Genomic DNA, 26,529 nt, shown 5'->3' with positions numbered 1-26,529 from the left:
CCAGACTTCTATGTATTTATTTACACTTTCCTCTTAAGTATCAACAAAGAAAACCAGAGGCACTGCTGGGTTTCTGCAGGGAAGCATGCTGAGAACCCACAGCAAGGCTACAGCATCGTCCCAGTCACAGCCTGCACAGGTCTGCAGTGGGGATGCTTCCTGTTCCATGGCTTTGTCTACATCACATGCTGCATTTAAGCTGGACTGGGAACTAGAAGGGTCACCCCACCCCCCTTCATTCTGCCCCTGCTCACAGCACACCCACGATACCCCACCCTTCAAAGCTGAACACAAAGGGTTGCCTGACACCAGGTTTTGTTTCCACTTTATTGCTCAAGCATGGGACTTGAGGCGTGCCTGGACCTTCAGCAACGTGCAGAGAAGAGGCTGGGGGGTGGGGGAGGGGCTGGGGACACAACCTGGCCAAGAAGGGACACTGAGACAGGGTGGTCATCATGACACCAGAAGATATCATTAGCCATACCATGTGGGGTGAGGAAGGGATCAGGGAAGAGGTAATGGGCACAGCAGTGGTTTTTCCCATGCCCCTAGCACCCACATGGAGGCCGCCTGTTTGGAAATAGACTAGAGAGGGAAAGGATGAGGAAAATGGCTGCCCAGTAATCTCCCTCTCCACCCTGGTTTCACTTTAGACTCCATGCCTGCCACTCACCCCCTTCCTACCATTTGGAAATGGACCTAACATAACAGAGGGAGCAAAATAAATTAACATTCTGATGCATATGTATGGATGGACATATGTTCATGTGTGATGGGGGAAGGGAAGGGGGGGCGATGCCACTTAAAATTATCCCCCACCTCAACCCCCTAGCCTATTCCTTTTCCCCTTCCCCCCCAAAACCACCATCCAACCAGATAGAAAAATAAAGGTCTAATTCACTCAAAATTCTTCAGTTTTTACAAAACTAACAGGGTGGAGTAGGGACAGGAGCAGGGGAGGCAGGCAGCCGTAGGAGTAGGGCTGGGGAGAGGCTATGCTTCCGTCTCCACCTGAGATTGGCTCCCTGCCACATTGTTCTTCTGTTCATCCTTCATCTCTGTGTCAGTGTGATGGTCTCCTGCAGCTACCTCTGACTTTGCCTGCATATACAAGAGAAAAGAACAGGCTGAATTCCCAAGTTAAAAACCATGCAATTTCAAAGAGTTGAACAAACACTGCAATTCTAGAACTGCCTTAAAGATATCTATACATATGCAAATTGTGAATGTGTAAGGTCATTCATTTTAATATTATTTAGAACTATGCTCATTGCCTAGCTAAATTAATGTGTTTTAAGTGCAAAATAACATTGTATTTTGAAGATTTAGTCTGGGGGAGGGCAGAAAAAGGGAAAACAACAACAACAAACAAATGCACTGGGTATGGTGGTGCACGCCTGTAATCCCAGTGGCCTAGGAGGCTGAGACAGGAGGATGGCAAGTTCAAAGCCAGCTTTAGCAAAAGCAAGGCACCAAGCAACTCACTGAGACCCTGTCTCTAAATAAAATACAAAATAGGGCTGGGGATGTGGCTCAGTGGTTGAGTACCCCTGAGTTCAATCCCCAGTAACCCCCAAAACAAAACAAAACAAAACAAAACACAAATGCATCATCATTAAGAAACTACAATGTTCCAAAAATTCAGATACCTAGAGTTAAGTATTATTAAAATCTAATTCTAAGCCTAGCAGGGATGGCACATGCCTGTAATCTCAGATTTGGGAAACTGAGATAGGAGGATCACAAATTTAAGATCAGTGTGGGCAACTTAGTGAGACTCTATCAAAAAAAAAAAAAAAAAAAAAAAAAAAAGGAAGAACTGGGGATGTAGCTCAGAGGTAATGGGTTCAATCCTCAGTTAAGAGAGAGGGGGAAAAAAAAAACAACCAACCATTTTTTTTAAAAACATTTTTAACATTTTTAAACACTGCTACTAAAAAAAAAAAAATTAAAATTAGCATGTTTGCATTATATTTCTGGAGTGTGCTGGTTTAGAATATCAAAGAAACTATGAAACAGGAATAGTGAACTGGTTAGTTTAAGATATGGTATGTTACACGTAGTGGAAATACTATGCATAAGGAAGAACGACAAAACTTGTAAGTATTAACGAAATTAACTTTCTGTTATCATTATGTGACAAAAACCACAGTATGGGAATATGTGGAGTGTGTTGCCTTGAAAGTAACATGATTGTCTGCCTATATATGTAAGCAACACAGTGGAATGATACAAGAACTGGCCGGATCACTTGCTTCTGGGGGGAGGCAGGTTTTTCTTACTACTATCCTTTTGTGCACTTTGAATTGAACTACATAAATGTATTACCTATTTAAAACCCACCTAGAGTTCAGTGGTAGGGCATGTGCTTTAGTAGGCTTAAAGCATTGGATCCCCAGCACCAAAAACCTCTGTACTCTCTAAAAGCATGTGGCTCTTTTTAGAGGCTCTAGGCCCAGAAGAGAATAGAAACTGGGAACTACACTAGTACTCCTGACTGGTAGGGACTGTGAGTGAATTTCCAGCCAGGCTCACCACCTGGACAACACACATGCTCCTTGCTGGTCCTGGAAAGAGGGCAACTTCTGGTTTCCAGAACTGGCAAAGACAACCACAGGCATGAAGAGCTCATACTAGATGAGCTAAGGAGCACAAGGAAATACTTCTTTTACTATTCATTCCAACTGTTCCCCACTTGATCCTCACCTTGCTCTCTTCCTCAGCTAGCCTCTCAAACATGTTGGCATAGAGCTTCTTCTCCCGGGCAAGCTGCTTGCGGATCCGCTGCTGGCACACAGTCAGCTGGGCCTTGGCAGCTTTGTTGTTAGGGTAGAGCTGTAGGACCTTCTGGAAGTCAGCCCGTGCCAGGTCAAAGTCGTTCACAGCCAGGTGGGCCTCCCCCCGGCGGAAGAGACCTTTTTCATTGTTGTTGTCCAGTTCTAGGGCCTAAGGGTGCAGACAGGAAAGCAACAGTGAGACTTCAGGTGCAAAACTCATACAGCCAAGGCTGGCTTCCAGCAGAATGAAAAGGATGAACAGCTGGTGCTACCTCAGAAAAAATAAGGATTTAAACTAGGAAGGACCTCATTTATAGTCCAAGAGAAAGAAAAGGAAGACAGCAGGTCCTTGGATGAAAGAAAGGCCTTTGATGTTTCCATTCTTTTTAGAATAAAGAAGGAAAGTAGGAGGGAGAGGCTAAGAACCAGAGTGAGAAATAATTCTTTAGTGCTCACTCCTTTTTCTGTGTCAATTGCCACCTACCACTAATGCCAAAGTGCTTGCAACTTGTTCCCAATGCCTCTGGGCCTGTGATTTCAGAGCACCCAAGTAACATATCCCACTACCCCTGGTCAGGTCACTGAGGGCAAATTCCAGATGTGCTGGAGCTTGCCCACGCCTGCCATGAAAGTTACCTTACCTTGTTACAGCTTTCAATGGCAGCTGAGAAGGCCTGCAGTTTCAGATGACACATGGCCAGGTTGAGGTGGGAGGCCAGTCGAAGGGCCTGTGCCTTCTGTATTTCCTCACTGGAGAAACTTGACTCGTATTCTAGCCAGGACACAATCTTCTTGTACTGTAGTAAGGCTTGCTTGTACTTGCCTTCCTAGAGTAGGAGGAAGGCTCAAGTACCCAGCACAGGTTCAGAAGACAACAGTGACCCATGGGTACAAAATTCCTGCTTGCTCCCCTCTCCCTCTCAAGACCAACAGGTTCAGATATACTATGTGACAACTGCAGATGCTAACTTGCCCATTTCTCGCAGAAAATGAGCTCAGTCATTAGGGAAGGGTGGGTCCAGAGCAGCCCTCCCTAAGGGTGTCTTATGAAGTGTAACTATCATCTCACCTTGAAGTACACAGTGCCCCGCTCTTTCACTATGGTGCTCTGCTCCAGTTTCTCCTCGGAATTCATCTCCCAAGACTCCTTGGCCTGCCCAGGGGAGAGAAATGGTCAGCTCTCTCAGAGACACTGATAGGGTGAATCTGACTCCAGAAAGTCATGATTAAACTCACCTTCTCAAAACTCTTGAGGTGTATTTCGTATCTCAGCTCAGCATATGGTGGAATCTGGAATTTTTCCTTTCCCGCACTGCCAAAAGCATAGCTGTAGGGAAAAAAAAAAAAAAAAAAAAAAAAAAAAAAACAACAACCAAAAAAAAAACCAAAAAAACTTTGGGTCATCTTGGTAGCCTTCACTTGCTCTAGGCTGAAAAAGTTTCTTGGCCACTTCCTGAAAAGTACCTCCTCATCTTTTGAGACTTGGTTCAAATGTTTCATGTTTGACAAACTCTTTCCTAACCTCTTTATACTCACTATTAGGTGGTCCTAACAGCTGTTTCTATAGCTTTCTCAAAACTCTAAATGGTACCTCAACAGGGGAGTCACTAGAAGGCAAAAATGACAGTCTACTAGTCTTTGTACCTCTAGGTATTTCTAAGCAGTCTCTGGAACAGAGAAAGTATGTTTTAAATAAATTATATTGATAATTAAATCAATTAATGGGAAATGAAAATCTTGATGCTAGCAAAGAAAGTACAACATAGACAACTGTGGCCACACTTCCAAATATAATGAAAAAGTTATAATGGCCTACATGTTTGGTGAACACAGCAACAGGAAGGGAAGAAGATACAACTTGCCAGTGTAACTGTGGTCATTCCGATCTCTGACTTTTGTTTGCCTACCTGCTCTATAAAGTATCCATGCCTCACCTGGACTTGAGGTACACAATGGAATGTTCTCCTTTTTCCATGCGCTGAATGGCCTTCTCCAGCCCACAGGGCAGATCAAGACTCTCCCCCTCACCAACCTCAAAGCGGAGCTCCCGCTGGTCAAAGAGCTGGTCCTGGTAGTACCCTTTCAGTATGACTGGAATGAAAAGAGAGACAATTACCAGGGTGTGAAAGGACTGTGCACTGAAGAAGGATGTCATCGGCTTCCCTACATATCTCCATCACTTCACCTCTTGCCCCTAACATAATTCATCATGTTTTTGGACCAAGAGGGATGCTAAGAGGGTATGGCCTAACCCCTCATTTTATGGATAAGGCAATAGGCTCAGAAAAAGGAAGTGACTTGCCTAAAACCACCCAGAATCAATATATCAAGATTATATTGTCTCACCTTCCACAATGGCGCCCTCATTGGGCCGGGCATAGCCTTCACCCCGAGTCCGTATTCTGCGGATGATTCCACCATCTTCATCTTCTGTCAGGTCTTCTCCCTTGAATTCAAACAGCTCAACCTATGGAAATAAGATACAAGGTGATTATGTATGTATATTCTGCCACAATACATTCTACAGTCATGCATAACCAGGGGAAAAAAAAAGTCTTAAGGTTAAGGTAACCATGCCTTCCTGCACTAACTTATTTGACATTGAAATACAATTTCCTTCTCATCAAGATGAGAAAGAACTATAACTGCCATACTAGATCTGACTATAGGGGCAATTAAGAAGTAGTGGGAGTGGATAAAGTAGTACTTCTGCCAAGTTCTCCGGAGCTGCCCTGGTCTCTCTTTTGGCAGAGGCACGTATGCTACACAGATTTCAGGAGATCAATTTATTTCCTATGCTTACCTAAAAAGGACATGAGAGGCCTAATCTGGCAGGTGTCAAAAGTGACCTGCCATTTCTCAGCAGTCTTCTGAATGTTCCCCAATGTTAACTGGTTTGCCATTTTCAGAGTCAACAGAGTCAGTTCTGTTTCCTCTGGGAAGCCCTTCCTCAACCCAACCTATAACCCTTCCATCCAAAGCCCTGTAGTGTCAATATGGATTGTTTTTTATAATTGTGCGTACCTTCCACTCTTCTGATTCCTTTCAATGAGAAGGCCTCAACCGATGAACCTATTTTCAGTCTGGAAAAGCTCTATGCTCCTCTTTTCCAATTTGAAGCCTCCCATCACTGATCACTTTCCGCCAGCAACAGAGCCAGCTGATCCCTCCATTTATCCTCCTAAGGCCAGGCCCTCAGCCTTGGCTACATTGTCTCCAAGAGGCAGGAAGGGCTGGAGGGCAGCCAGGCACTGGGCTGAGATAAGGGCCTGGCCCTTTGCCTGGATCTCTGTGGCCGGACACTCACCTCAAACACAAGTGTGGCATTGGAGGGGATCTTGGAGGGCTGCCCGCTGAACCATACGCATATTCTGGTTTGCAGGTGATGTGGCATACTTCCCCCACCTTCATGGTCGCTACAGCAATATCCCAAGCTTTGATGACCTCCCCCTGCAGGTAGAGGCAAACAGTACCCTCTTAGCTGGAGTATGACTCTGGGTCAAACAGTGCCCCAAAAAGAGAATGAATCACTGCACCCAAGGGGAAGCTGGACACCCTTTAGATAAGACAGGTGATAAGATTGTATTAAGTGCTGTCAGGTCTCAGAACGTTACTATCACTTAACCCTAGAATAGATGAAGCAAGATAGTTCACCACTGAAGAGGGAGGTGCTGAGAACTGAGAAGAGGGTGACAGAATCCATAGAGTTACAGAAAAGTAGAAGAAAAAAAAAAAAACCCACAGAATGAGTAATAGATTGTGATTAATGACCCCTCAAGAGTGGTTCTGAAGCTGGGCACGGTGGTGCACGCCTATAGAGCAGCTTGGGAGGCTGAGGCAGGAGAACTGTGAGTTCAAAGCCAACCTCAGCAAAAGCAAGGTGCTAAGCAACTCAGTGAGACCCTGCTTGTAAATAAAATACAAAATAGGGCTGGGGATGTAGCTCAGTGGTCGAGTGCCCCTCAGTTCAATCGCCCAGTACCAAAAAAAAAAAAAAAAAAAAAAAAAAAAAAGGTTCTGAGAAGAGTTTCTGCTTGTGACACCTTCTATCCATCTTAACATCTACCCCACAAGCCCAGTAACCATGCCTACCTTTTCCCAGATCAAAGGAGAACTTGTCCTTGCGATCCAAACTGGAGTCAAACTTTGTGCCATCTAATAGCCAGCCAGTGTAGTGGACAGTGACTCGGTCCCCAATCATGGGCGTCTCTGTGCCTGTACCCTCTCGCTTGATGACCTAGGAGCAAGAGGAGAAAGTGAGGACCTTAGGAATGGGGGCAAAAAGGGGCCCCAAATTTCCTACAAGTCTCCAAGAGGAACATAATGGGACTCTTCTGTGTTCCCCCTTCCCCAGCTTCCTTGTAAGCAGATTCAAGGGAACAATCCTCCTCTGATTCTGATACTAGCAGTTTGGCTAGGAGTCAGTTAACCCTCCCCATCGTTCTTGAAATGCAGCAAGACCTGGTTTGAAAAAACTGGACACAAAAGATTCAAGTTCAAGTTTTTGTTTTTGGTTCATGATTCCAGTTAAAGTCACTAAACTCTCTGGACCTTGATTATAAAGCAGTGATGACAATCTCCTAGAACTGCTAGAAGACCAAATCAATAAACAGTTGAATACAGTTTACAGTTACCAACAGCAAAGGGGGTAGTCTTTATGCTGCATTTCCTCATTCCTTTTAAATGCCAGTGGCCATTAGAATAGTCTGATTTGAACAGACGAGAGGAACATGAGTAATGAAGAGAACAGAACAGTTCAAATGGGGAAAAGAAAAAGTCAGATTACAGATGAGCACTGAAGCTGTCCATAAGCCTTAGACTCTGACTTGGGATACTGATCTTCCTGACTCAGACTTAGAACTGAGTCCTTTATTTCAGAACTTGAGTATTTACTAGGGACGTATAGGCTTCTGCCTTCTTTTCAGAATTTATAAAAGGGTGACCTCACAGGCCACCCGGTGTGTGTATATGTGCCCTCTGAGAAAACTCTACCATGACAGAATGTATAGGGGCCTCAGGGAAGAATAAAAGGGGAAATGACCCTTCCTGGAATCAACCTTGTGGAAAACAGCAGGATGCAGTAGAGAGAAGAGGAAGCCACATGTTCACAGGAGAGCAGCTGGAGCAAATGCTGCAAGTATCTGGGGCAAAGCCCAGATGCTGTTTTGGACCAGGTGAAAGCTTCATGAGGCCTCTGGCTTTGCATATGTCACACACGCGTGGGGTTGAGCAATGAGAAGCCGGGAGGAGAAACAATGGCCTGGAGAGCGCACACAACGCGGGTTAGAATTTCACGGCCTGGGAGTGCCAGCAGAACCGGCTCTGAACCATTGCGGGTTGTCCTGACCCGGGTCAAGATGTCCTCCCCCTCGCTCCTCGGGCTATTCGTAGTCAGGCGGTTGCTGAGGAGTCGGCTCCAGGCAAATTGCTTCCTTCCCGCCCGCACCCCTAAGCCCCAACTCTGGAAGGCGCACGGGGTGCGGGGGGCGGGGAACTACAGGTCCCGGCATGCACCGCTCCTGGTTTCCCGGGACTAAAGGAGGGGGCCCAGCATGGCCGGGCGGGTGACCTCGCTAGGTCCCCGCGTTGGGAAAGGAGGCCCCCGAGAGCGCCAGAACCTTCCTCGAGGCCAGGCCCGTGAGCCGAGTGGCACAAAGGGCTCTGGGACACGAAAGCACTCCCGGGAGTTGTTTCACGTCCTAGTTAATGTTTAACTCTAAGGGTGGGCGCGCTCTCGCACCACCGCCCAGGCTGCCAGGGACTTTCCGGCTACCGCCCGCGGGTCGCCAAGGGGCGAGGGCAGGGCGGTGTCGGGGCGGGGCAGGCCCGGTCCCGTCCCCAGCCCCGTGCGCACGCTGCTCTGGCCCCCTGGCTGCGACTCGCGTGCGCTGCGGCCGCCCCGCCCCTCTCCGCCGCACAGTGCACGCTGGAGTTGGCTCTGCAGTCCTGGCCCCCTCCCGGGCCCATACGCTGCGGGCTGGGGGGCTCAAACCGAGCAACCGGCTTCCAGGGAGCCGCGAAAGGGCCTCTTGGCACCTAGGCCGCCCTCCTACAGAGTGTACTGCCGCTCCCGCCACCCCCAACAACGCAGCCCGGTTCGGGAACACTATGCCACTGGCTGCACGACCCAAAGGGTCAAGGCCGAAAGGCTGCGACCGGGGGTTCCGGGTCTGGCCGATCCCCGACAGACCCCGGCCCCTCACCTTAAGCACGCCTTCATCGTGCTTGGGGCTGATGTCCACTCCCTCGAGGGGCAGAGGCGCCGACTGCGCCCCGCTCTCGGTTGCCTTCATCTCCTCGGCGGTCATCGCCGCTCGGCGCGCCGTTGGCTGTGGTAGCTGGGTAGGCGCGAGCCGGGCGCTGTGTCGCCAGGCCTGAGTGCCAGGAGTCGACGGAGGGACGGAGCGGCGGCCTCCCACCGCGTACGACTAGCTTGGAGGCTCGCGCACCTCTGGCTGCCGGCGCGTTCGCAGCCCGCGGCCGAGACCGGCGGGCGCGGAGGGGGCGGGCACAAGTCGGCCGTGGGGAGTGATTGGTCCCACCCGCCCAGGGGGAGGGACTGGGAGGAGCCGCTGCGCGAGCGCGCGACGGAGGGGTTGGAGCGGAGAACTTTCTAGAGACGCCGGCTGCGGAGCCGGTTCGGCCTCTTGTTGGTAAGGGAGCTCTTAGGATTTTTTTTTTTTTTTTTTCCTCGCACATTCCTCCCGTTGGCTGCCTACTCCCCTACTCTTGGGACCCTCCTGGGACTCTGGGGACCAGTCCCGCCTCCCAGCGCTCTCCCCAGGTCCTCCCCCGCCCCATTTCCCGGTCTAGCTGGATTCTTCCAGATCCTTCCCGGTCCCTAGAATCACTCCCAAGTCCCGGCCTGCGGGTCGCCCCCAACCCGCTCTGTGCACTGCAGCCGGCAGCCGGGTTTGACAGAGCCGCTCAGCCGAATGTGAGTGGCGCTTGTCCTCTTCCCAATCCGGACCGCAAATACCGACGGCATGGCCTCAACTGTCTTTACCGGGCATGGCCACTTGATGAGTGGCGGAAAAAGGGACCAAGGTAGTGGACGGGTGCTGGGTGGGCCTGGACAGCGGCTACCCGGATGCATAGAATTGGGAGAAGCAACCCTGATCTCCCCAGGACCCGAAAGCTCCTGCCACGGCCAGAAGATGTGCAGCTTTCAGCTCTTCAGAAGGCTAAGAGCTACCGATTTGCAAGAAATGACCAGTTGAGCTAAGGACTCCTAAATGGGGCATTTTATTAAAGGAACTTCCCCGACCACAATAAACGACCGGATGGGTTAATATTAAAAACAAAATGTTTTAAACTCAAGAAAGAAGCCATTCTTTTTTACTAAAGGTGCATAGGAAGGAATATTTTCTCAATGCCTGTCCCCAGGTGTTTATGGAGTGCCTTGGAGTTCAGAGTGTGTATGTTTGGGTCAAAACTCTTTGCAGCACCTAGTTACCTATACAATTCTGGTTTGACCGAAAGATCTATCCAGAGCGGGTTCTGATTTTGCTGTGCTGTTAACCTCAGTTTAGCACAGAACCTGGTGAGTGGTAGCAAATGGATATTGACTCCATGAATTTTATTCCAAAATAATAAACTTTTATTTGGGCACTCGGTTCTTGCCTGTCATTGTGTGGTGGTCGCAAATAATCATAGGTAGCTAAGATGAAATTTTAGTATCAATTTGATAACTCAGTAAAAGTGTTCATTCTAGCAATTTAATCTTAGTCGAGTCACAACTAAGAAATTTCTCAGGTGACTGGAGATACCCTCCAAAGATATGTGGGACGTTGCCTCTGTAGGAGTTAAATCTACTTTTTGCAAAAGCAGCAGTACCAAGGCCCACCAAGCCAACAGGAGACAGGATGTGGATACAGTTTGTGCACCTGCTGATTGTGTGTGGAAGTTAGCTAGGGCCCTTGGGTATAATCTCATAGAACAAGTTGGGATAGAAGAACCTTTAGAGCAACACTTTTCTGGTCATTTTCTTCGTTGGGAGCAGACAGCAGGTCTAGCTTCTTTTAGTCCATCCAACACACACTAATTTAGATGTGATTGCCATTGCATAAACATATGCTTAATAACATGGTGCATGACAGGTATATTGGTGCACATCTTTAATCCAGGCTACTTGAAAGGCTGAGGGAGGAGGATTATATATTCAAAACCAGCTTCAACAACTTAGGCCCTAAGCAACTTAGCTAGACTTTGTTGTAAAAATAAAAAGGGCTGGAGATGTGATCGAGTAGTTAAAAACCTCTGGGTTTATCCCTGGTACTAAATAAATAAATAAATAAATAAATAAATAAATAAATAAATAAATAAATAAGGTGGAAAGAGCATGTGGTTTGGAGTAAAGAGCAAACTGGGTCACTCACTTGTCAGCTATTTCAATTAGGGCAGATTACTTAATCTTCAAGCCTTAATTTCTTGTCTAAAAGGGAGATCGGAACGTCCAAAAGTGAGGGTGATTTAATGGTTCAGAGGGAACATATTTTTAGTATCTAGCACAGTGCTTGCCTCCAAAGAAAGGGTTAATAAAAAATGATCATTATTGTAATGTGAATGTGCTAAGATGGGTGAAGAGGACAAAGGATTGAGGAGACAGATCAGGAGAGGGAAGAGGGGGTGCAAGGGCATGAGGGCAAGGTTTTCAGTAAGCAAGCCACCTCCATGCAGTGTAGGAGTAATGAGGGAGCTGCACACATTGGGGTCTTGAATGCTAGAGTGAGACTTTTATTAATTCTAGAATTTTTCCTGTTTGTTTATGTTATAATTTTTTGATCATAAAACTTTCACATATTGTAGGAACTGCACAGGTGTTTTATTTTCAGTTCTCTTCCTCCTCACCCCTTTTCTAGCTCACTTAAATTAATATTTTCATTAAAAATGTTTACTGATATTACTGAAAATTCTTCCAAAATTTCCCCTTTTCACAAGAGGCAGAGAGCACACATTTTCCCTCCCTTTTCAGTACTGGGCATCAAACCCAAGGCCTTATGCATGCTAAGTAAGTGAGCCCCCAGCTCAAAGGGTGCACTTTTGGTCATCTTCCTTAACTCTGTAGATGGCAGCTTTGTTATTGCAGAATGAACCTCTCTGAGCTCACTTAGCTATGTTCCTAATTCTGGATCCTTGTTCTCACATGAAGATCTCTTATTTTTTACAGTTGATATTTTGGCCTTAGGCTGCCAGTTCACTTAAATATTTAAAAAAATTATATAATATCTGAATCATTTAAAAGAATTGAAGATGAATGTGTATACACGTATTCACACACATGTTGTATAGCATACTACTACAATGAAACTTGAGAATCTACCACCCAAAGTAAAAGAACATAATTTGTATAAAAAATGTACTGTCAAAAAATTTTAAAGACTCTTACATAATTTCTTGGTACCTTTTGTGTCTGTTGACTAAGAAAACAAATTATGCTGACCAAAAGAGCTACTACAACATTTATCTATGATTATAGCTCCTTTTTTTTGGTACCAGGGACACTCAACCCCTGAGCCACATCCCCAGCCCCATTTTGTATTTTTATTTAGAGACAGGGTCTCTTTTTTTTTCCCAAAGTTCTAATATTTTTAATATTTTTGATATTCAATACATTTTATTCAAATAAATTAATGTATATCACTAAAATAAAAGAATAGTTTTTTAAAAAATTTATTTTTATTGTGAACAAATGGGGTACATCTTGTTTCTCTGTACATGAAGTAGAGGTATACCGTTTGGGTAATCATACATTTACATAGGGTAATGGTGTTTGATTCATTCTGTTATTTTTTCCTCCCCCCCTCCCACCCCTCTATACAGTCCCCCCCTTCCTCCATTCTTGCCTCCCTCCCACCCCCCATTATGTATCATCATCCGCTTATCAGCGAGATAATTCATCCTTTGTTTTTTGAGATTGGCTTAGCTCACTTAGCATGATATTCTCCAATTTCATCCATTTGCCTGCAAATGCCATAATTTTATTATTCTTTATAGCTGAGTAATATTCCATTGTGTATATATATATACCACAGTTTCTTTATCCATTCATCAATTGAAGGGCATCTAGGTTGGTTCCACAATCTGGCTATTGTGAATTGAGCAGCTATGAACATTGATGTGGCTGCATCATTGTAGTATGCTGATTTTAAGTCCTTTGGGTATAGGCCAAGGAGTGGGATAGCTGGGTCAAATGGTGGTTCCATTCCAAGTTTTCTAAGGAATCTCCATACTACTTTCCAGAGTGGCTGCACTCATTTGCAGCCCCACCAGCAATGTATGAGGTGTGCCTTTTTCCCCACATCCTCTCCAACACCTATTGTTGCTTGTATTCTTGATAATCGCCATTCTAATTGGGGTGAGATGGAATCTGAGGGTAGTTTTGATTTGCATTTCTCTTATTACTAGAGATGTTGAACATTTTTTCATATATCTATTGATTGCTTGTACATCTTCTTCTGTGAAGTGTCTGTTGATTTCCTTAGCCCATTTGTTGATTGGATTATTTGTATTCTTGGTGTAGAGTTTTTTGAGTTCTTTATAGATTCTGGAAATTAGTGCTCTATCTGAAGTATGAATGGCAAAGATTTTCTCCCAATCTGTAGGCTCTCTCTTCACATTGCTGATAGCTTCCTTTGCTGAGAGAAAGTTTTTTAGTTTGAATCTGTCCCAGTTATTGATTCTTGCTTTTATTTCTTATGCTATGGGAGTCCTGTTAAGGAAGTCTGATCCTAAGCTGACATGTTGAAGATTTGGACCTACTTTTTCTTCTATAAGATGCAGGGTCTCTGGTCTGATTCCAGAGTCCTTGATCCATTTTGAGTTGAGTTTTGTGCAGGGTGAGAGATAGGGGTTTAGTTTCATTCTGCTGCATATGGATTTCCAGTTTTCCCAGCACCATTTGTTGAAGAGGCAAGGGTCTCACTGAGCTTTTTAGTGTCTCCCTGTTGCTGAGGCTGGCTTTGAACTCACCATCCTCCTACCTCAGTCTCCTGAGCCAGTGGGATTACAGGCATGTGCCACTGTGCTGGACTCGATTTTCATATAGTTTTAAAATAATAGTTGTCCAGGGCTGGAATGTAGCTCAGGGGTAGACTGGGTCCTTGGCATGCATCAGGCCCTGAATTCCATCCCCAGCACACCCCCATGCTCCCCAAATCAAATAAAATATGTGCCTGTGTGAAGTCTGCACATAGTGGAAAACCGTGTAAAGTTTTTATGCAGACGCTGGATTGGTTCATGTGGTTCAGATTCTTGCCCAGGTTCTCCATTGGGTTTATCTAGGTTCAATCTGATCTTCATCATTGAACAAATCATGACTTTTGGGGCAAGTTTTCCTCATCTCTAAAATGGCCATCATGATACCACATGATTATTAGGATTTTAAAAATTTGTTGATGATTGCCTAGTTATTCATGGGAGAAATACTTAAAATAGTGTGATGCATAGTCAGTACGCAAATGGTAATCTGTATGTGTGGCATGTTTTATAAAGCCTATTGATTGCTGGAATTTGAATATGGAGTTGAAGATGTGGAGGTCTCTAGCCCTGAGGGTGAGAGCCCCTGGTCAGTTTTTGTTTTGTCAACTCTGGAGAAGTGCTTCTCTTTATATGTTAAATCACATGGGTACTTTCTATTCTTTAATACTGGATTTGGAACTTGACTATCTAAGGTAACTTAAGGTAACTGTGAACTGATAATTTGTCTTTCCAGTGAGAATGGGAGCCTTTGAAGGTAAGGACTTGGTTTTAACAATTCCTTTGGCCCCACCATTGTCTTATTTTGAGGGGAGGGCAACAGGATATTTGGTGGTTGTCATGTTGAAAGTTTTTTCCCCTTCTTTTTTTTTTAATAAAATTGGATTTCATGCTTCATATAAATATATATTTTTGTTTTGCTCTTAGAAAAAGTAAAATGTAGCTAGTCTTCATCCTATTATATCTATGGATGCACTGAAATTGCCTTGGCCTTTTTATTTAGAGGGTTAAGTCACCAAATGCCTATTTCAGTATTCTAATTTCTTCATATTTGTGAATGATCAAGTATCAGATGTTTGTCTATATTATTGTCATTATTAATTAGAGTAATTAGAAAAAAGATTTTCTTTTAGGAAAAATGAAATCTTACCCTCCATCCTCTGTTGAAAGTAATGTAATATAAATGTAACAAACATAAACATGTAATATAAATATGAACATATCATATAAATGTCCATTGTAGAGACCACAGGAGCAGCTAACTCAGTAGCTCTCTCTACTGATAAATTAAGAAATTATTATTCCTTCAGTATCAATGACCAGTTGATGTCAAAGTTCTATGATTGGTCTGCTAGCATTTTAAAATGTTTGAACTGTAAGAGTAATAAAATTTTTAATGAGACTTCAAGTTTATTCTTGTATCCCAGAAATTTATTCTGTGTTGGTCATAGTTTTAGTCAAATACTGACTTTATTATTTTTTTGGTATTGAAGATTGAACCCAGGGGTGTTAATCACTGAGCCACATACCCAGTCCTTTATTATACTTTATTTAGAGACAGGGTCTCACTAAGTTGCTTAGGGCATGGCTAAGTTGCTGAGGCTGGCTTTGAACTCAAAATCTTCCTTCCTCAGCCTCCCAAGCAGCTGGGTTATCAGCGTGTGTTACCATGCCTGGCTAAATATTGACTTTAATACTTATTCTTTCAGCATTTAGCTAAAAATGCATATTAGAGCATTTCTGAGTTTAACCCTTCACATGGGCTCCACAAATGGATCACGTTAAGTAGCCCTTCTGTGCCTCAAGTAGCCTCCTCTGGGTGGATTATAGTTTTCCGGTATTTCTTTGGGTTTACTTCTTCACCTTTAATTTCCCCATAGGGAGAAAGTTTTCTGGAAAAAAGGGTGGGGATACTCATATAGATTCCTCGGCAGACCTGATTTTTTTTCCACTTATTTTTTATTGGTTCATTATAACTGCACATAATGGTGGGATTTGTTGTAACATATTTGTATATGCACACAGTATAACAATGTAATTTGGCTGGTATCATTCTCCAATATTTCCCCTCTTCCCTCCCTGGAAAGACCAGATTTATTCCTGCATAGACTTTTACCTTTGATTAAAAAGGGATATCTTTTTAAAATTTTAAAAATGTTTATTAAAGGGACTCTTGATTTGCCATAGGCTTCATTGATTGATTAGTTAACACCTCAAACATCCTCTCTATTCTTTCCCATGGGAAGGAAAAGAATGATGGAGAACATCCCTTAGCCCCTGTCCTCAAAGTTTGCTCCACTTATTGTAAATGATCAGTTAATGTAAAGTTATTTATTGAGCGCCTGCTAGGTACCTAGGTTAATGCGAGAAGCTGTGGGGCTCACAGTGTCTACAAAGGAATTAATTCCCTTTAAGGAGCTTGTGCATACAGGGAATTAGGGCAAAATTGAGGGCTAACCAGTGTGCCACAGTTTCAAAGTGCAGAATGGCAGCATTTACTAAGGGAAATGTTATGGTTGTTTTGTTTTGATATGGTTAGGGTTTTAAACATTCCCCAAAGACCCATATGCTAATGGCTTGGTCTTCAGCCTGTACAATATTGAGAGGTGGTGGAACATTTAGGAGGTGGGGTCTAGTGGGAAGAAGTTAGGTCATTAGGGGTATGCTCTCAAAGGGGATGTTGGGACCCTGGCCTCTTCCTCTCTTTCTCTGCTTCCTAGGCTACTGTAACATGAGCAGTTTATATCTACCACACATGTCTGCCATGATCTTCTTCCTACCGTGGACCCGAAAGCAGTAGGTCCAAGCAACCATTAGATTGAAACTATGAGCCAAAATAAATCTTTCCTCCTTTTAACTTATTTATTCCAGGTGTTTTATTACAGCAACAGATATCTTACTAACACAGATTATCCTGGGAAGGCTTCATAAAGACCTAGAACTTGAAAAAGATCTTGAGCTGGGTGTGGTGGTGGTGCATGTCTGTAATCCCAGCGGCTCCGGAGGCTGAGGCAGGAGGATTGTGACTTCAAACCCAGCCTCAGTAAAAGCGATGCATTAAGCAACTCAGTGAGACCTGGTCTCTAAGTAAAAATACAAAATAAGGCTGGGGATGTGGCTCAGTAGTTGAGTGTCTCTGAGTTCAATCCCCAGTAAACCACCCCCCCTCAAAAAAAAAAAAAAAAAAGATCTTGAACAAAGGATAATAAATATCTATTTACTTAAAAAATATCACATAAGGGTTGGGGATACTCGGTGGTAGAATATGTGCTGGGTTCAATACCACACCAAAAGAAAGAAAAAAGGATATTATATAAGTCTTAAATGTATAGTTTGATAAATTCTTACATACCCCCAAACTACTATGCACATCCAGATGTAGAAGTTTTCAGCATCCCAACAGGCTTTGCATGTTCCCTTCCAGTTGACATTCAACTCTGAGAGTAACCACTATTCTGACCTGTGTCATACTAAATTACTTTTGTTTCCATCATTTAAAAGGAATTCGTATGTACATTTTTGTGATTGGCCTTTTCCATATTGTGTTTGTGGAATTCATCCATTTTATTGTATATGGGAATAGTTCCTTACCTTTCATTTTTTTTTTTGGTGGTACTGGGAATTAAACCCAGGAACACTCTACAACTGAACTATATCCCCAGCCCTTTTAGAATTTTATTTTGAGAAAGAGTCTTGCAGATTTCCCAGGCTGGCCTCAAACTTGTGATCCTCTTGCCTCAGTCTCCTGAGACACTGTGTTTACAGGCCTGCCCAACTGCACCTTGCCCATTGTTTTATAATATTCCATAGTCTAAATATACCACACTGCCTTCATTCTGTTGTTGATGTAAAGTTGTTTCTAGTTTTTGACTATTATGAATAAAGAAACTTTTCTGAGCAATTCTGGTACATGACTTTTATGGACGTGAATGTTAATTTCAGTTTGATATATACCAAATAAATGGAATTGCTAGGTCATGAGGTTTCTTTCTATTTAGCTGTAGTAGATACTGACAATTTTCCAAAGAGGTGGTATCAAGTTAAACTCCAACCCAGAATGTGAGAATATTCTAGTTGCTTCACTTTCTTACAAAACATAGTATTGTCAGTCCTTTTAATGTTAGCTCATCTGGTGTATGTAGTACCATGTAATCTGTATTTTTTGATAGTTAATGCAACTGAATACTTTCATATTGGCTATCTGGATAGCCTCTTTTGAGAAGTTCTTGCTCAAATCAAACATTGGTCATGTGATGGTAAGAACACACTTAACTGTTGGAGTGCTTAAATGGTTCATAAGAATATGGAGGTGACTGGACAGGGAAGATATAAGCCTTGGGGAAAACAACTCTTCTGCCCCTTCCTCTCTGTTCTGATGGGCAGACAAATTTGGCATGCTGTTTGGTATGTTAGAATGGTATTACACAGTTCCCTGAACCCAGGGGATTAACGAGGGTTGGGGAATCAGAGCCAGGATCACCTCATCCCTCTGGTACCCAGCATGTCCTGTATCTCAATCTTATAATTGGTGCTTGCCTCACTGATGACCTGAGATGGTGCTGTCATCCTGGGTAACACTTTGGTCTAGTTTACCAGAACTTTATCCATCATTCTCCACCTTTTCAAGGCATGGAGTTTGTTGGAGGAGGGCCTTTTGCATAGAAAGCTAAAGTATGCTGTTTGGGATCTGGAAAGGTAGAGCAGTTGTGTTCTATTCTGCTCCTGCCTTGGTGGCACATCTCTCAACAGTGAGAACGGGTTGGGTGACTCACCACTTCACACCCATGTCCCTCTACCTGTAACCTCTGTCCAAGACTCTAGGCCTGGGGAACCCAGGATATCTCCCAAACCACTGGACAATAAATTTTCCATTCTCTTTCCTACTTTTACTTACTCTAAGGATGTTCAAATGCAGTCACCTTCAGAAAACCTGCCAATAGCCTCACCTAATTAAGTGCACTTGTTTTATATGCTGCACATTTTCAGTATTCATTGATTGCCAATTCAATATTTCATGATGCATGTTCCTACACAGATCTCTAATTCTAGAGAATTAAGTGTGGGATGGATGCCTTCTAGTGAGGTCACAAACTTCTCTCTCTATCTAGGCAGAGAACTATATTAACCTTTATTTCAAACTTTAGTCCCAGGTATCTTCAGCTTAATTAGCTGCAAAGAATGAATTGTGTATAAAAGAAAAACCTGAAAATAGTTTCATTGCTAAAGGGGCTTAAAATATTAGAGATCTATATTTTATTAGATTCATAAATAAAACAAATTTAAAACTATTTATCATAATGTAAAATAACAGCTCCCAAGAACTTCAAGTTTTATCTTCAGAAATTGACTCAATTCAATTTGCTTCATTCTTAGAAGCCTCATCAAAATGCTCCATGAGATCTGTGTCTTCATCATCATCATCCTCTCCAGGAACAAGAGGTACTTTTCCATCCACAGATTGTTTGGGTGCAGCTTCAGCTACTCTGCTTAAACTAGTCAGACTGTCTGCACCAAGCTGGTTTAAGATGCTGGGTAGCAACTCTGTCAGATGCTTTGTCTCAGTGTGCTCTGTAATGGTGACAGTTTTTTGACATAGATGCTTCAACTTTAGGGTTGTTAAAGTGACACCGTGCCTTGGTTTGTAAACATATTCACCTCCTCAGTACCAGAGATAGTGTTTACCCTTAACCTCTTTAAGAAGAACTAAAAGTTTTTTTTTTTAATCATCTGTAACTTCTGTGAACCACCTTCATTCTGCAAGCAGTTCCTTTCTACCACTGTGCACTTTTGCCTGCAGTTTGGTGAGTTTCTGGTTCATGATAGTCTTTCATTTTATCAAAGTGCAGATGGGACTGTGTGGCAGGGACTAGAGTTGGCACTCAAGAAGAGCAGACCAACTGTTGGGCACACCCATGCAGGGATGCAAGATGGTAGCTAGAGGGATGAGATCACAGACTTCTTGGGGACAGGAAGCAAACTTTCCTCGTTTGTTCAGTGTCTCACCAAATTATTATAAATCACTGGAGGACAGGTGTTGTTTTGTATGACAACATCTGTGGTGCCATTCTAATAATTGTTCAGTAAATTTCTTAGGGAAGGAATGAGTGGGATTGAAATAAGTAAGAGATAAGAAAAAGCGTCTTTGGAAGCCCAGGAGAGATTATTTGTTAATTGGAAAGGGTATTTCCTGCCTAATGTGGTGGATTTCTAAATTTAGGGCCAAACTTGTCAGGTGGCTCTAACTATTTTACATTATGAGAAGATGGTCTCTTTTGCTGCCTTTTTTTTTTTTTTGGTGGTATTGGGAATTGAACCCAGGAGCCCTCTACCACTGAGCTACATCCCCAGCCCTTAAATTTATTTATTTTGAGACAGAATCTTACTAAGTTGTCCAGGCTGGCCTCAAATTTATGATCCTGCTGGCTCAGTCTCCTAAGTAGCTGGGATTACAGGCGGGCCATTGCATCCAGCTCACTTTTGCTTTTTTTGTGTGCTCTGTCTTCATTTGTTCAGTAGACATCTAATGTTTACAAGTGCCTATGAGATAGAGATTAAATATTCAAAGGTGAACAATAGGCAGTCTATCTTAGCTGAGAAGAGGCTTTATCTCTGTGAATGTCACTCCAAATCTCTGTTTCAGTTCTTCCCCAAATTTGTTTCCTATTTAGATTTTAGACAACTTTCTCCATGTCAAGAAATGGACAATTAGGTCTATAAGAGGAGCTGAGGTAATGCTGCTTCTTGCCAGCAGAGGGCACAGGCTATCATATGACTTGCTGAAGCAGTGGGAAAGTTTGGAAGTGGAGGGATCCTAACTGATATTTGGAGTTCAGCAGAAAGTGGAGAAACTTGGAACATCAGAGGTAACCTCCTACCAGTAAGAAGCTGAATTAAAACCAGGAAAAACTAGCAGTTACATTCAGAGTTTTTTTTTTTTTTTTTTTTTTCACACAAGAGCAAAACATGGTTTATAACAATGGAAGAAAACATTAGTGATTATATACATAAGTAAATGAAAGTAGTGGTAGTAACAATGACAATAAGATATAGTGAGGAAAATGATATAATCCAAAGAGTTGATAGTTTAGTGCAGGAAGATAGACCCACTCCCTTTGAAGCACAGAGCTGGCTTCTGCCCTCACGGACACGGTAATGGTCTAGGAGCTGACAAAGGTATCTCACCAATATCTCAGACCAATTTGTGTCTTTAGACACCTTGTCAGTGCCCCCAGCTCCATTTTCTGTCTTGATTTCTTCCTGGCAAGGTGGGGAGATGTCTGTCTGACCAATGCCCCACATTGCCAGTAGAGGGCAGCAGATTATTTTCCCTGCCTCAGCTCTAACCTCAGTGTTATCTAGGATTACAATCGTTTTTTTTCAGTGATTACTGAGTGCCCACTATGTGTGAGATTCTCTGCTGGGCACTGGTGATACAAAGCTATGTGTATCTGTGTGGAAAAACTCATGATCTAAAAGAATGAGACAGCCATGGTAACAGTAAAGTGCCATGTGGTGGGGTGAGGTCCTACGGTAGGAGGCCTTTCAGGGTCTAGAGGCCCAAGGAAGTAAAAAATTGCCCCAAGGAGGAACTTCATCTTGAAAGATAGTAGTTTTCCCTCAGTGTAAAAGACCAGGAAATGCATCCCAGGCAGGAAAGTCAAGGTGAGCATGATACTATGTAGTGGACTCAAGCTTATTCAAAGGGTGCTGGGGAGGGGGCAAGAGAAGAGTCTCACGGAGTTAATGGAGCATGGAGGTCTGTCCTTGGAGCATGGAGGGCTGTCCTTGACTGATATGAATTAGAAGAGCCATGAAGTAAATGGAAAATCACTAAAGGATTATGGAAATAGCACTGTTCTTGAACAGTGCAGCCCTAGTGTATAAGGAGTGGCCCCAACGTGCCATGAGACAGACCAAAGAAAGAAAGGCAGACAGACCTGGCAATTTATTGGGAGTGCAATTTATCAGGAAACTTACTGATGGAAGTATGGTTCTGGATGGCAGTGAGACCAGTCAAATCCCTGCATTTTATGTCAGAAGGACTAGCATGTATATGGGCTAGGACTTCATCCTGGCTGAAATGTACCTGGTTTATCTTAAACTAGTATCAAAAAGTCAAGCACATTCTTAAAACCAGTTGGAAAACTTCACATGCCTCTATAATGATTTGTCTATAATTTACTGGGAAATTATGTAGGAAAAAAATCTAGGTTTATTCTGGGGCAGTCATGGTGGTTGTGATTGTAGGAAGGGCAGGTCTGAAAACTGATGGTCATTTGAAATTTGCTTGAGATAGGTAGAGTGAGAGGTGGTGGTAGTCTGAATTGAGGTGGGAACAGTAGAAATGAAAAGGAGTGGAGGTTGAGATGACAGATGTTGGTTTTTGGTCAGATGGGATGGGATAAGGGCTGAAGCCTCCCAGGTTTCTAACTTCAGTAGCTGGGGTGAATGTTGGTGGCATCTGGTTAGATGGAAAAACCAAGGAGAGGGGAAGAGAACTCTGGAGAAAGGCTGTAAGTTGTGGACAATTATGGGGTATCAGGTCCAGTCCTCTGTTTCATCTCCACTGCGACCCAAATCTAAGTCTTTACTACTTTTCACTGGTTCTGTGACAGTGGCTTCCTATTGGGTCTCACAATATTCAGTCTCTCTTCCTGTTGGAATAATGTATGCATTCTTTCACTTAATACATATCTACTAGCAACCTGTTATCTGCAGGCACTAGGATAAGTTCCTTCTTTGGTCTAGTGTAGCAGGTGGGGATGAAGGAAGACAAAGATGATGAAGCCAATAGTTGCAGTACAGTGTGAAAAATGCTTTCATATGTGGAGATCAGGATACATGAGAACATTCCAGGAGGGGCATGGAATCTGGATTTAGGAATACTAGGAAAAGTTTCCTAGAGGAATAATAAAGTAAGTAGGGGCTCACCCAGTGAGTGGGGAGAAGGTGTTTAAGTAAGATCAGGAGGGATAGGGGGTGCATTGCCTGGCTCTGAGATGTGCAGAACATGAGAAAACAATCTGTTTGAGAGGGCACAGGAAGCCATACCCTCAGATTTCATCAAGGAATGGAGATAAAGAGGGCATTCAAGGAAGAGCCTAGTTTGCATAGTGTGGAGTCTTTTCATAGGGCCTCCTGGAGAAGTTTGAGGGAATGGAACAGATAGGTATGTGGGGAGGAACACAATGAAATTTGCAAATCAGACATTCATTCATTGTTCAGCAAGCATGTGCTAAGTACATAATTTAGGCTGGACATACATTGATGAACAAGACCAACAAATTTCCCAATTTCAAGGAACTTATATTTTAGTGGGAGAAGACAATAAAAAATAAGATAATTTCAGATAATGGTAGGTGCTATGAAGAATGGAAAACAGGAGATTGTGATAGATAGTTCTAGGGAGGAGTTTCTTTAGTCTGGGGAAATTCTCTCTGATAAGGTGGTGTGTGAGTTGAGTGGGAGGTGAGTATTCTATATAGAGGGGACAGTAAGAGCCAAGGCAAAGAGAGTGGAAGGGAATGGATGTGTGGAGGACTTGTGTTTTGGGTGGTGAGCAAACATAATAGCAGTGGGGTACCTGATGGGTTTAGTTTTCACTATTTAGGCAGAGTTAGTCCTGCAAGTATTCCAGTGGGGGGATGGATCCTCAGGCCTGGAGGGATGATAGACCTGAAGGATCCTTCTTCTTCTTTGATAGGTGGGGCTTGGTCGGTGACAGGAGTTGTGTCTGGATTGGTCACTTGGACTTTGGGAAGAGGCTGCAAACTCTAGGTAAAGCCTTGGCAAACTGTGGCAAAGACACATACACACACACACACACACACACACACACACACACACACACATTCCTTCATTTATCAGTGTTGGTTTTAGCCAGTTGAATAGTTGCAACAGAGACCACATGAACAGCAAAGCCTGAAACATTTGCTCTCTGGCTCTCTATGGGGAAATTTTGCTAAGTCTTGCTGTCAACTGTGACAGGCAGCTTTCTTGGAGATAGTTCAAACTTGGTCAGCTGTGCTGAGAAGGTAAGGCCATACTCTGAATGGCCTTCAAAAAAAAGTCCTTCTCAGGTTAGGTAAATCTGTGGCTCATTAAACTTATTACATGATATAGTAATGTGCTGGGAGCTTGAAGGTACAGGTCCAGCTTAAATTGGCCTTCTATGAGTGGTCTATGATTCTGACACATGCTGCTAGAGGAATCTTCCCAAGTCACATGGTATTCCCTGCTTAGCAAAATTAAGGGGCTCTCAGTTGCTTACTAAGGAAATTAAGATGCCTTAACATGACCTTCTCCACATGCAGCTCTAGTGTGTCATTCCAGTCTTAATATCCACCTCTACCCACATACCTATTTAATGCTTCTGCTGCCTCTGGCTACTACCATTCTCCAAACATACTTTCTTCACCTTGGTCACCGAATCATTTTGGGACTACTAATCTCATTCAGTTTCCTGTTCTTGGTTATTTGGGTTTTTATATCATTGGGTAAATTTCTTTTCTCCACTCAACTACTACTACTACTACTACTTCTTCTTCTCCTCCTCCTCCTCCTCCTCTTTATTATTAACTCAGAGACAATCTTATTTCATGTATACTCTTACCTACTTCTCCTCTTCACTTATGATTTTGAAGCAAATCCCAGATGTCATAATTTTATCCATAAATATTTTAGAATATTTATGTAAAAGACAATGATTCTTTAAAAAACATGACCACAATGTCATCATCATACCAGCTGCCCCACAGAATTATTCTTCAATATGATTGAATATCCTGATACTTCCTAATTTCTGATTATGATTTTTATAATGTGTTTTGTTTGAATAAGAATCCAAATAAAATTCCATTTTAAGGTTGTTCAACTTGTCTTTTATTTTATTTCATTTTTTTTTGGAGATGAGGTCTCTGTTGCCCAGGCTGAGCTCAAACTCCTAGGCTCAAGTGATCCTCCTGCCTCAGCTTCCCCAGTAGCTGGGATTATAGGTGCAGGCACCATGACTGGCTTCATAGCTTTTTTGATTTATAGGTGTCCCCTTTCATCTCTTGTTTCTCCCTTGCAGTTTATTTATTGAAGAAACCAGGTTGTGCATGGTTTAGATTTTGCTACTTGTGTCCTCAGTAATGTTGTTCCTCTTTTACTTTGTTCTCTGTATTTACTATAAATTAGTAGTTTGATCTAAAGGCTTGATTGGATTCAGGTTAGAGGAGGTGGGAAGGGCAAAAAGACTGTGCCAGTTTCTACCATTAGAAGGTATGTGATATCTGGTTCCTTTCCTTCCTGTACTGGGAATTGAATCCAGGAGCATTTTGTCTCTGAGCTACATCCCCAGGCCTTTTTAAAAATTTTGTTTTGAGATGGGATTTTGATTATATTGCATAGGCAGGCCTGGAACTTGCAATCCTCCTGCCTCTGCCTCTTGAGTAGCAGGAATTATAGGCATGTACCATCATATTCTGCTGATTTTCTTTTTTTATGATAATGTTAGCAGCCATTGATCAATTGTCAATTAAAAATGGTAGTATTATATTATTTCTTTATTAGCCGGTATACTTTTATAAAGAGATATTGCCCATTATAAATTATTTTGTTACTCAGTTGTTTAACTTATATAGAAAACTCTAGAAAGTTACTTGATTTTTGTTTGTTTTCGCTGCTGGGGATTGAACCCAGGGCCTTGCTCATGCTAAACACATGCTCTATCAATGAGCTACACTCATAGTCTCTTTTTTAGAATTTATTGTTTTTTATTTACCACTTTTCAAAACAGTTGTTTTATTCATCTTTCAATGGTGATTACTTTTTTTTAAAGAAAGAATTATTATGAAGTCTGGGGGTATAACTCTGTGATAGAGTGTTCGTTTAGCATGTGCAAGCCTCTGGGTTCAATCCTTAGCAGTGCAAAATGTTATTATTAAGGCAGAGACTTAAACATATTTGACATATTTTAATCCATCATAATTATTATCCTTATTAATGTACAAAATGATGGTTTGGGAGGCTGAGGCAGGAGAATCACAAGTCCAAATCAACCTCTGCAATATAGTGAGGCCCTAAGCAACTTAGTGAGATCCTGACATCTGGTGATGGAACATCATGGTGGGGACCATGTGGTGCAACATAGTTACCTCATCCTGGTGTATCCTCATCCCCAGCCAGGAAGGGAAGAGAGAGAGAGAGGGATAGGTACTAGGGACAAGTCCATAATCCCCAGTGACCTACTTCACTTAACTAGGCCCCATTTTCTATAGTTTATACCACCTTCCAGTGGTGTCACCAGCTGGGGATCAAGCTTTCAACACATGAGTCTTTAGGGGGGAATTCCACATCCAAGCTATAGTATTTATAAATATTTTCTCCTGTAAGTTGTCTTTTCACTTTCTTCATTGTGTCTTTTTTTGGGAGGGGGCAGAGGGAATTGAACTCAGGGGCATTCAATCACTGAGCCACATCCCAGCCCTATTTTGTATTTTATTTAGAGATAGGGTCTCACCCACTTGCTTAGCACCTTGCTCTTGCAAAGGCTGGCTTTGAACTGGGGTTCCTCCTGCCTCAGCCTCATGAGCAGCTGGGATTACAGGCTTGCATCACTGTGCCTGGCTAAGAGTTTTATAGTTTAGTCCTTACATTTATGTCTGTGATATATTTTGAGTTAATTTTTTTAAACTTGAACAATTTAAAAAGTTTAATAATAATAACAACATATATCGATCCTGCGGGGGCGCCCGGCATATAGAACTCATGCCAAGGGAATGTGCCTGGCGGA

The 26,529-nt window shown here is 43.0% G+C and overlaps 2 protein-coding genes across 2 annotated transcripts in view; one reads left to right on the top strand and one right to left on the bottom strand.

Annotated features, from left to right (window-relative positions):
* LOC306661378 (peptidyl-prolyl cis-trans isomerase FKBP4-like) lies at positions 1–9,230 on the bottom strand. Its single transcript, XM_079140356.1, is given in 11 exon segments — positions 1–1,101; positions 2,707–2,946; positions 3,419–3,604; positions 3,847–3,930; positions 4,014–4,104; positions 4,712–4,868; positions 5,124–5,244; positions 6,085–6,116; positions 6,119–6,227; positions 6,871–7,014; positions 8,981–9,230. Coding segments are annotated over 11 exon segments (1,377 nt in total). The 5' UTR covers positions 9,086–9,230; the 3' UTR covers positions 1–993.
* Positions 9,231–9,370: 140 nt separating this feature from the next.
* The window catches only part of LOC306661359 (maestro heat-like repeat-containing protein family member 1), a 172,649-nt gene continuing 155,490 nt past the window's right edge, over positions 9,371–26,529 (top strand). Inside the window, exons 1-4 of the mRNA XM_079140303.1 lie at positions 9,371–9,430; positions 19,128–19,193; positions 19,519–19,555; positions 23,458–23,531. Of these exons, the coding sequence (XP_078996429.1) occupies positions 19,148–19,193; positions 19,519–19,555; positions 23,458–23,531 (157 nt within the window). The 5' untranslated portion in view covers positions 9,371–9,430; positions 19,128–19,147. The remainder of the gene's footprint in view (positions 9,431–19,127; positions 19,194–19,518; positions 19,556–23,457; positions 23,532–26,529) is intronic.

This window comes from Sciurus vulgaris (genome assembly GCF_902686455.1).
Source record: "Sciurus vulgaris genome assembly, chromosome: 5".
In the NCBI taxonomy this organism is placed as follows: domain Eukaryota; kingdom Metazoa; phylum Chordata; class Mammalia; order Rodentia; family Sciuridae; genus Sciurus; species Sciurus vulgaris.
Note: the sequence above shows the minus strand (reverse complement) of the source record. Positions and strands in the feature narration are given on the sequence as shown.